Source organism: Carya illinoinensis, chromosome 15, assembly GCF_018687715.1.
Source record: "Carya illinoinensis cultivar Pawnee chromosome 15, C.illinoinensisPawnee_v1, whole genome shotgun sequence".
Taxonomy (NCBI): domain Eukaryota; kingdom Viridiplantae; phylum Streptophyta; class Magnoliopsida; order Fagales; family Juglandaceae; genus Carya; species Carya illinoinensis.
In genome coordinates this window covers 32,655,995-32,667,535 of record NC_056766.1, presented here as the reverse complement: position 1 = coordinate 32,667,535, position 11,541 = coordinate 32,655,995, and the positions used below count along the sequence as shown (strand labels likewise).

General features: G+C 38.3%; 2 protein-coding genes across 2 annotated transcripts; one reads left to right on the top strand and one right to left on the bottom strand.

Moving 5' to 3' along the window:
- Positions 1-377: 377 nt before the first annotated feature.
- LOC122296835 (secreted RxLR effector protein 161-like) lies at positions 378-1,070 on the bottom strand. The gene has a single exon (XM_043106633.1). It carries the CDS (start codon positions 1,068-1,070, stop codon positions 378-380), a length of 693 nt encoding a protein of 230 aa, XP_042962567.1.
- A 9,005-nt stretch (positions 1,071-10,075) lies between these two features.
- On the top strand, positions 10,076-11,145 carry LOC122296834. Its single transcript, XM_043106632.1, has 2 exons — positions 10,076-10,487; positions 10,535-11,145. Exons 1-2 carry the CDS (start codon positions 10,076-10,078, stop codon positions 11,143-11,145), a joined length of 1,023 nt encoding a protein of 340 aa, XP_042962566.1.
- Positions 11,146-11,541: the final 396 nt, after the last annotated feature.

The following is an 11,541-nucleotide window of genomic DNA, read 5'->3' as shown; positions in this document are numbered from 1 at the left end:
GTCACTCTAAATAGAACTCTAACATTCTCCAACTTGACCTTCATGTCACACAAGTTTCCAAATAGGGTGATAGAAAACCAAATATGGCCAAACATTGCTTTTTTCAACTAGTTATAGAACACTCACACTCAGATAAAGAATATCATACACGAATCATGGCGGTAAAGCCTTTATAAAGTCAAGCCATCCCTTCCATGTATAACATGCATAATACCCCTTAAATTAAGTACTATATGAGCAGATAACATTATGAATGAACTTCCAATAAGTCATTCGAGTCTTACTTTACATTATCCCCATGGATAAAAATAATATGAGCAACACAACTTTATTCTCCAAAATAAATATTGTATGTCTATAAACCAAATAAAGAGAAACTAAACATAAAATAAGTTGACAAGTCCCATATTGTCCACATGACCTTTGAATTGCAGTAGTGGTAAGCCTTTGGGCATGGGATCTACAATCATCAACTCAGCACTTATGCACTCAATAAACACCTCATTCCTCTTAATGCTCTCTCTAACACTAAGGTACTTGATGTCGATATACTTACTTCTACTACTGCATTTATTGTTCTTGGAGAAGAAAACTGCAGTAGTACTATCACAGAAGATCTGTAGTGGCCTCTCTACTAAATCAACAATCTTAAGACCACTGAGGAAATTCCTCAACCATAATGCCTCGGTAGTAGCTTTACAGCATGCTATAAACTTTGCCTCCATAGTAGACATAGCAACAATAGTTTGCTTATAACTCCTCCAAGATATAGCACCTCTAGCAAGTAGAAAAATATATACTGAAGTAGATTTTTTGGTGTCTACAAATCCGACAAAATCCGAGTCTGAATAACAAACCACCTCTAATCGGTCGGTGTGTCTGTAGGTCAATCTATAATCCTTGGTTCCTTGTAAGTACTGTAAAACTTTCTTTGCAGCTTTCCAATGATCCAATCCTGGGTTACTTTGATATCGACCCAATAATCCCACTACGAAGCCAATGTCAAGTCTAATGCAGACATGTGCATACATTAGGCTTCCTACTGCAGATGCATATGGTATCCCTTTCATCTACTTCTGCTCTAATGCATTTTGAGGGCATTGGATTTTACTAAATGCATCTCCTTTGATAATAGGTGCCACTAAAACCTTACAGCTTTTCATGTTGAATCTTTCCAAAACCCTTTCAAGGTAGGCCCTTTGAGACAATCCCAAAATTCTTTGTTCTCTGTCTCTGTGAATCTCTATGCCATTGACATAAAAGGCTTCACCTAAATCCTCCATTTTAAAGTTTTGAGAAAGAAACTGTTTGGTGTCGTAAAGTAAGCCTAAATCACTGCTTCATGCAAAATATCATCTATATATAGGACTAAGAAAATGAATTTACTCCCACTGGCCTTAAGGTATATGCACTTATCAACAAAGTTCTCAATAAATCCAAATGAGTTAATAACCTTGTGAAACTTTACATACCACTGGCTAAAGGCCTGTTTAAGTCCATGTATAGATTTTTTTTTTTTTTTTTTTTTAAATTTGCAAACTCTCTAACTGTTTTCTTTAAAACCCTTAGGTTGTAACATATATACCTTCTCTTCGAGATCCTCATTTAAGAATGTCATTTTTGCATCCATCTGATGTAACTCTAGATCAAAATGAGCTACTAATGCCATGAGTATTCTGTATGAATCCTTTTTAGAAACTGGAGAGAAGGTTTCATGGTAGTCAATGCTTTCCTTTTGAGTAAATCATTTTGCTACAAGTCTGACTTTACGTCGTTCAACATTACCTTAAACACCCCTTTTGGTTTTATAAACCTATTTGCAATCAATGGTTGTTGCTCCATTAGGTAAGTCAACGGGATCCTAGACTTGATTTTCAGTCATGGATTCCATGTCATCTTTCATGGCATCATACCAAGATGTGGAATTATCTCCAATCATGGCCTCTAAAAACGAGCTTGGATCTTCCTTACATCCGACATTAAAGCCAGATTCTTGAAGGTAAACCATATAGTCATTAGAAATTGTTGGCCTTCTTTCTCTTGAGGATCTCCTTAATGCTACCTCCTCTGTAGTTTGTAAACTAGGAGTAGGTTCTACTTGAACCTATTCTTCATGAGTAGACTATTATTGAAATGATTGTTATTCAGAGTAATCAATAATCACATGTCCTTCATATGAAGAAGTTTTAGTTTGCTTTTGTGCTTCCTCAAATTGTAACTTTCGAGGATAAGCACTTTCACTATGTTCAGCATCCTCAAGGAATTTGTCATTTCTGCTATCAACAATTCTAGAACTATTTGAAGGACAATAAACTTAAAACCTTTGGAATTTACCGGATAGCCAATGAAAAAACAACTTATTGTTCTTGGGTCCAATTTCTCTATGTGAGGATAATCCTCACTTCAATAGGACAATCATATATGTGTAAATGACTCCAACTTGGTTTCGTCCAGTCCATAACTCAAAAGGTGTCTTAGAGACAGCCTTAGATGGAACTTTGTTCAAGATATACACTACGGTTTTCAAGGCTTCACTCCACAAGAATAATGGTAGTTCAGAATTACTAATCATGCTTTTTACCATGTCCATAAGCATGCGATTCCTCCTTTCAGCTCATCATTTTGTTGCGGTGTGTTGGGTGTTGTGTATTGTGCAATAATGCCCTTTTCTTCGAGAAATTTTGCAAATGGACCCATCATTTGTCTCCTTTCTATGTACCTACCATAATAGTCACCTCCCCTATCAGATCTTACGATCTCAGCCTTTTCATTTAGAAGGTAGAGATACATATACCTTGTATGGTCATCAATAAATGAGATAAAATGTCTCTGACCATTTAGGTAGGGAGTAGGAAAAGGTCCACAAATATCAATGTGTATGATTTCTAAAATATTCAAACTCCTTGTGGCACATTTAGTGGTCTTGTTGGTCTACTTTCCCTTTGTGCAGTCCACACAAATCCTAAAGTTAGTAAAATCAAGAGTTTGTAAGACTCCACCATTCACCAACCTTTTAATTCTCTCTATGGAGATATTTCTCAATCTCCTATGCCACAACATAGATGAGTTCTTATTTACGATGCTCCGCTTAATACCAACATCAATATGGAAGGATAAATAAGTATTCTCAAAATTGGGATCTAACTTAAATTTAAATAAACCAGCAACTTTTATTACACCACCAATGTAAACATTATTCTTAAAAATGCTGAAAGTAGAATTAACAAATCTAAACTCAAAATCAATCTTAGTCAACTTTGAAATTGAAACCAAATTTTTGGAAAAATTAGGAATAAAAAATACATTTTCAAGGTAAAAAACACACCAGTTTTTAAAAATAATTTAAAGATCCCAACAACTTCCACTTGTGAACGCATATTGTTTCCTTAATAGACATATTGTTCACTTGGTTTCAGCTTCCTTATTTTGAGAAATCCTTGCATGGTATTAATAATATAGATTGTAGAACCAGAATCAATCCACTATGTGTTTCAGGGAGCTTTTACAAAAAATGATTCATGACACACTAGAGATATGAGATTACTTGTCTTTTCGAGCCATCTATTAAACTTTTGGCAATTATTCGTCATATGCCCTTTCTTTTTGCAAAAGAAACAAGAATCCTTATTGCCATTTTTCGTAAATGACACCTTGTGCTTATGCAGTTGTTCATCCTTGCCTTTCTTGATATTTCCATTAGCATGAGTGGCCACATGAACGTTTTCAGGCCTCTCATTTTTCAATCGCTCATCTTCTTGAACACACATGGTCAATAATTCATTAACTGACCATTCATCCTTATGTGTGTTGTAAGAGATTTTGAAATGACTATATTCAAAAGGAAGAGAATTCAGAATGAAATGTATTAAGAATAACTCAAAAATCTCCATCTTTAGGGACTTAAGTTGAGTTGCCATGTCCCTCATTTGCATAATGTGCTCACGCACACCTTTAGTACCATCAAAAGTCTTACTTGATAGTTTCTTCATTAGGGTGCTAGCTAAAACCTTGACAGAGCAAATAAATTGTTCCTCAACAGCCTTCAGGAATGCTTTAGTCTTATCAGTTTCAGGGATAGAACCCTAAATGCTCTTATTGATGTGAGATTTCATGAACAACAAACATAAGCGATTAGATCGCTCCCACCGTTCTTTTTTAGAAATCTATGCTAGCATACTTGATTCCATGAGGGTGGATGGTTCGTCCACACGGAGCTCCACATCAAGCTCTAACCACCCCAATTTCAGAAGAATATTTCTTTCCAATCAGAGAAATTATCACCATTTGGCATCAGAATTTGAATAATATCATCAAAAGGTGAAGTGGGAAATGTTAAAGCTACAATAACCAAGAAATAAGTGAAATTTTTTGAATTTTAACTTTATTTAAATCAACCAATGTCAATTTAACTAATAGTAAATTTTAACCAACTATAAATAGAGGTTGCATTACACAAAAATTTACTAAATGTCTAAATAATAAGACTAGAATAATTTAATGTTAATGAATAAATTCTCCATATCTTTGGGTGTAGGAAAATCTACCATCAACATGAAACCATCTACTTATTCTAATTAAACCACAAAATAATAACCTCCCTTTGAGGCTAGGTTACTAAAATAATGTATTAATCACAACACAGATGCTAATATATCTTTATGAAGTTAAAACTTTATATGATTATCATTATAAATTAGGATGCTTTGGCTACTCCCAAAATATTTGAAATAATCATAACCTCTAGCATCTTACCATAGGAAAAATATTATATATTGATGTTCCAAAAATTAACACAAAGAACAAACAATCCAAAAACAAGCCCAGGAGTAAAATCCTTGTTTCAAATAATAAAATATTATTTAAAAGTTAATATTTTATTCTTATAATTAAATTGGGCTGGTCAAAATTGTTCTATTTGGATCAATACTTATTGAGCACATAGCCCATTCTGAAAGGCTTAAAACTCATTAAAGGCCAAAAAGGCCTAATAAGGCCAACAAAATCATTAGAGGCCTAAAGGCCTAATAATAATATGGGCCAATAAATCATAACTTCAAAATAGGCCCATAGCCTTAATTAGCACTTGTCAACACCTTAATGAATCTTATCGTAAAAATGAATAGTACTATTAAGTAAGTTCTCGAGAAAGATTCTTCTTTTCTAGACAAAACTTCAAGGTTCCCAGGAAAGATTGGAGGGGTCACACTAGTCTCACTTAAAACCCAATCTTCTAGATAGAACCTCCTTAAACTGTACGTATTCTTAGTCCCACAACAAAAGGCCATAAGATTTCTCATATCAAACCAAATCCGATCTCCCAAAGTAAACAGAATAATAATAGATTTTCATGATCAAAGGAGAATATATATATATATATCTTAAAAATCTGAATCAACAGGAATGAAAGTGGCTCTGATACCACATGTAATATTTTCATATAAAATACAAAATAGATAGCAATAAAAATAATAAATTGCATACATCCTACCATGGTGATTCAAGAACGAGCAAGACCTGGACAATTTTGGAGTCCTACCTTTCCTTTTGGAGAAAGAGTGAGGTTGTCTAGTGCCTTTGGTCTCAAAGGCTTTACATCTCACACCCTGTGAGTTTTAAGTTTTTTTACTTAGTTTCTGTATCTAGTGCTCTTTGCATATCACGACTGGGAGTGATCAAATGGAGGCAGAGAATTTGCCAAAGAGGTGGAAGAGACTTCACCTATCGGAGGAAGAAAAAGTCTTGTTTTCACGTCAAACAACATTTATCAAAGGAGGAGGATAGAAGAGGAAAGCATTGCATAGTCAGAAGAGCGATGACAGAAAAAGGGATTAATAGCGAATCGTTCAGAATCACAATGCCTCAAATCTGGAGGTTGGAAGGCTGGGTCAGGTTTAAAGAGTCGGGAGACCAGTGTTTTCTGATCGAGTTCAAAACTCAGGCAGACAAGGAGAAAGTTCTCAGTGGCCGTCCCTGGTTCTTTGACAGACATCTCCTCACGCTGTTAGAAGTGGATGGAACAATATCAATAAACGAACTTCATTTTGCGTATGAACCCTTCTGGGTTCAGCTCCATAACCTGCCACTAGCCACCATGACAGAAGAACTGGGAGAACAGTTTGTTGCCTCCATTAGAAACGTGATACGGGTGGACACTGAAGCAGATGGACGTGCATGGGGGAGAAGCTTGAGAGTAAGGGTAGCAGTGGACATCCATAAACCTCTTCTGAGAGGGAAATGGATAAAGTTTGGAGAAAAGAAGCACTAGATTTTGCTTAAATATGAAAGATTGCAGAACTTCTGCTTTTAATGTGGGGTACTTTTTCACAAAGGAAAAGAATGCACCAGACTGCGGCCTGAGCATCGAGGTGAGGAGGAAGCTCCAACACAGTTTGGCCCCTGGCTCCGTGGGCAGCCGAGGAACATAAACATCTTTGACAGTCGCAGGTATGGTGGCTCCGGCGGGGAGAAAAAACAGCATGGAGAACATCAAAGAGATAGAGCTGAAGGTGTCAGAGAAGAGGCATGCCAAAAATCTCAAGTTGTCAATCAACAGGCTAAGGCAGAAGAGCAGGAAAGTTTACCAGCGTAAAAGAAGGAAAATGGTCTTCGAGCCTGCAGCACACAACAGTTAAATGAAGGAAGCTTGGGTAAAGGTAACTATCTTGGTTCTTACCTAGGGGTCCATAACCCATTTTAGGCCAAAAGTAAACTTTTAGAACACAATGAGGCAATGTACGTCCATGAAAATAGTGTAGCGGGGGAAAACACTAGTTCCCAAAGTCCACAGGGTTCCAACGTGGGAATGGACATAGAGGCTGACTTAACAACACCTAGAGGAATAGGGGTTGATAATAATACTATGGCACACGTGCTAGATAGTGAAGTGAACATAATAACAGCTAAAAGTAAGGAGGGGGCTAAGGAGGGGCAATGTGGTCCTAAGGTCAAGGAGTCTAGCATTAGCAAAAAGACAGATTACCAGCAAGCAGAAGGTGGATATAGGACACAAGGTATGGCTAGTTTGAAGAATAAAACTAAGAAATGGAAAAGAACTGCAAGAAAAGGAGGTTCATACAACGAAGAGAAGGAGGTAGAGCATCTGGCTGATATCTCCAACCAGGCTTTGAGAACTAATTACAAGAGGGGGTGTAAGAGGAGGGTATATGAGGATGTTCCTGGCAAAAAAAGAACAAAGAGATTTGATGATAACAAGGAAAACCACAATGAAATGGCAGAGGCTGGTGCCCAGCCCTGCCAACCCCAATGAGCATACTAGTATGGAACTGCCGAGGGCTTGGGAACCCTCGGACAATTAGTGTCCTTAGAAATTTAACTAAGGAAAAGTGGCCCAACTTAATTTTCCTTGTGGAAACTAAGAGCAAAAAATCAAGACTTGAAGAGGTGAGAAGGAGTTTGAAGATGGAGGGTTGTTTTCCTGTGGATTGTGTGGGAATGAGTGAAGCATTGCATTACTTTGGAAGGAAGCCTGTAGGTCAAAATAATCAACTACACAAGATGGCATATTAGTGCACTAATTCAAGAAGGAGATCCTGGACCAACATGGCAGTTCACAGGGTTCTATGGACACCCTAACTCGGCCAAAAGGAGTAGTAGCTGGCAATTGTTGCAAATGCTAAAACCCTCTAGCCCCATGGCCTGGCTCTGTGCAGGTGACTTCAATGAGATCCTGCACCAAAAAGAAAAAGTGGGTAGAGCAAGCAGGCCATATTGACAAATTGAATCTTTCAGAATGGCTATAGACTACTGTGGACTTAATGACATCCATTCACAGGGACTGAGGTTCACATGGTCTAGCAATAGAGGTGGAAAGGCCTTCATAAAAGAAAGGATTGATAGAGCCTTTGCTAACGAGGAATGGAATGATCTTTTCAAGAATGGCTCGAGTACTGCACTAGCTGCAATTAAATCTGACCACTCCCCCTTGTAATTGAAAAGCACACAAAAGGTCCTAAAGGAAAGAAAAGAGTGAGCTGTTTTAGATATAAGGTGGCTTGAGAGATGAGAGAAGACTGTTTGAAGACAGTATCTGAGACAGAAACTTGTTGCTTGTCAAAGAGATCTGCAGGGTTGGAACAACAAGAGGCAACAGGAAGATCACAAGGCAATCAACAATGGAATGGCAAAAATTGGTTACCTCCAAGAAACTGGCACAGGTGATCACCTGTCCCAAATGAAGCAGATTCAGAAGGAAGTGGAGACAAACTTGACAGAGAAGGACTTAAAGTGGCGGCAGAGGGCAAAGCAACACTGGTTCAAACTTGGTGACAGAAATACCAAATACTTTCATATGCAAGCTAGCCAAAGGAGGAAAACCAATACTATCAAAGCAATAAAGGATCCAAATGGGAGAACTATCACTGAACAGACAGAGATTGGGGCAATCTTTATAGGCTATTTCTCTACTCTCTTCACAACTTCTCAGCCTTCTAATTTTGAAGAGTGTTTAAATGCCATGGATACTAACCCGGCAAGGGATATGAAGACCAGGCTTATGATTCCTTTCACTAGAGAGGAGATCAGAGCTGCTGCTTTTCAAATGAACCCATTGGGGTCTCCTGGCCCCGATGGGTTTCCAGCCCATTTTTACCAAAAACACTGGGAAGTAGTGAGTGAAGATGTTTACAAGCTAGCCCTCCAAATCCTTAGTCAAGGTGGTTCCCTTTCTGAGATAAATGATACACTCATTACTCTAATTCCCAAAGTCAAGAGTCCTAAAATGTTACAGAGTTTAGACCCATCAGTCTTTGTAATGTAGTGTACAAAATCATATCCAAAACAATTGCAAACAGATTGAAAGTAATTCTCCCTAGACTTATCTCTCACAACCAGAGTGCCTTTGTGCTAGGCAGGTTAGTCTCTGATAATACCATTGTGGCTTACGAAATATTACACTCTATGAATACTAGAATGAAAGGAAAAAAAGTTTCATGGCACTCAAGTTAGATATGAGTAAGGCTTATGATAGGGTTGAATGGAGTTTTATTGAAGCTATCATGAAAAAGATGGAATTCCCAAACCACTGGATAAGCATCATCTAGACTTGCCTTAATTCAGTGTCATATTCAATCCTCATAAATGGAGAAGCCCAACAGTGCTTCTGGCCTTCCAGGGACCTTAGACAGGGGGACCCTTTGTCCCTCTATCTGTTCATTCTTTGTGCTGAAGCTCTTACCTGCCTCCTCAATAGAGCTGAGCTTTGTGGAAACCTTACACCTGTCCCAATTGGAAGAGGACCTGTCACTGTGAACCACCTTTTCTTTGTAGATGATAGTCTCTTATTCCTCAAAGCAGCCCCTGAGGAACTCAGTTGTGTCCTCAATATCCTTAGCCAATATGAGAAGGCTTCTGGTCAGGTTTTGAACAAGGAAAAATCATCTATTTTCTTCAGTAAAAATACAAACCAATTTTCACAGAATCAACTACTGCAAGTAGCAGGGATTAAATCCTCTGGGACTTTTGAAAGGCACTTGGGCCTTCTTGCACTGGTGGCAGAACCAAGGTAGCAACCTTTCACTCCCTCATAGACAGAACCTGGGCTCGTGTAGCCAATTGGAAGACAAAACACCTCTCTACAGCTGGGAAAGAAGTCCTTCTAAAAGCAGTCTTGCAAGCCATCCCTACTTACACCATGGGGATGTTTCTCCTTCCAATGTCCATTACTAACAAACTGAATCAAATGCTCAGAAAGTTCTGGTGGGGTTTTGATGAGGATACCTAAAAAATACAATGGGTTAGTTGGGACAAACTCAGTACTGAAAAGGGCTCAGGAGGACTTGGTTTCAAAGATTTGAGGCTGTTTAACTTAGCATTACTTTCCAAACAAGGGTGGCAGATTCTACAAAATCCATCCTCCCTAATGGCCAGGGTACTTAAGCAAAAGTATTTCAGTAAGGTCGAATTCACAGAAGCACAGGTGGGATCAAGGCCTTCTTTTGTATGGAAAAGTATCAATGCAGGAGCAAATCTGTTGAAGAAGGGTCTCATGTAGAGGATAGGGAATGGAGCCAAAGTGAATATATGGTCTGATAGATGGATACCTCATATACATAATCACATGGTACTATCAACCCGAGATGATGAATGTTGGTGTGAAAAAGTCAGTGGCCTCATAGATCCTCAAAGGCTGGAATGGAAAGACTCACTTCTCTATGAATTATTCGACCAACAGGAAATTGAGAACATTAAAGCTATACCTTTAAGTACGGGAGGAAGGGAAGACAGGTTGGTGTGGGAACTTACCAACAATGGCTTATACACAGTTAAAAGTGGATATCACCTCAGTAAAAAGCTAGACAGAGAATCAGAAGGGGAGACATCAGACAGAAACAAGAATAAGTTGATTTGGAAGTCCATCTGGAAATTAGATACAACCCCCAAGACTAAGATGCTCATATGGTGGGCCTGCAATGAGGCTCTTCCCACCCAGGCCAATCTGAAAAAAAGGAAAATTGTGGAAGACAACTCATGTTTGATATGTTTGCCTCAGGTCATGCTCTATGGGGATGCAATGCAGCCAAAGATGTGTGGAATCAAGGGGGAGAAAAGGTGCAAAAGATGTCTCACCATAGTGACTTTTTCTTTGATATCTGGTCCATTACGGTAGCTTCCATAGACCCACCAGACCTTACTGAGATAGCCATTACTACAAGAAGAATATGGACTAGGAGGAATGAGTTCATCCATGGAAAAGGTCTCAAACATCCCACGTGTGTTTATCAACAGGCAAAAACAGAAATGACAGATTATATGGAGGCCCTCAAAGAACCAACAACTTCCAATGGCAAGGCCCCAGCAAAGACCCCCACTTGGTCAAGACCTGATGCTGAAGGTTTCAAAGTCAACTGGGACTCAGCTATTAACTTAAGGGAAGGAAAAATAGGCATAGGAGTTCTTATCAGAGATCATCAAGGTCGGGTCATTGGAGCCCTTCATGCAAACAGGCCCCTAAAAGGATCTTCTTTTGATGCTGAAGCATATGGTGTACTCTTAGCAGCAATTTTTTGTAGAGATCTTGGCTTGAAAAGTATCTACTTAGAAGGGGATGCAAAACAAGTGGTGGACCTGTTGAAGAATCATAAACTGAACTGGAGTCTAGGTGGATGCCTCATTGGAGATGCAAGATAGCTACTTAACGAATATAGTCACTGGTCTGTATCACATGTTCTTCGGGAGGCTAATTCAGCAGCTCACTATCTAGAAAAAGATGCTCTTTTGTGCTCTGAAGATCTTTATGACATTGAAGTGTGTCCATCATGTATTTGTACTATAGTTACCAAGGAAATGTTGTATACTCTCTAGCTTGAATTGTTCTTTCAGATTACTTTGGGTGTATTTGGTAGCTGTTTTATTAATGAGATCAGGTTTTCTCTTCAAATAAAAAAAAAAAAAAGAACGAGCAAGAGCTAAAAGAAAACTCATTACTTAAAGAGAAATAAATATTTGAGTAGGAAGAGAATCTTGTGACCTATGTCTCTTTTTTATTATAGTATTGATGGTGTACATAGGCCGTTTATTTATATG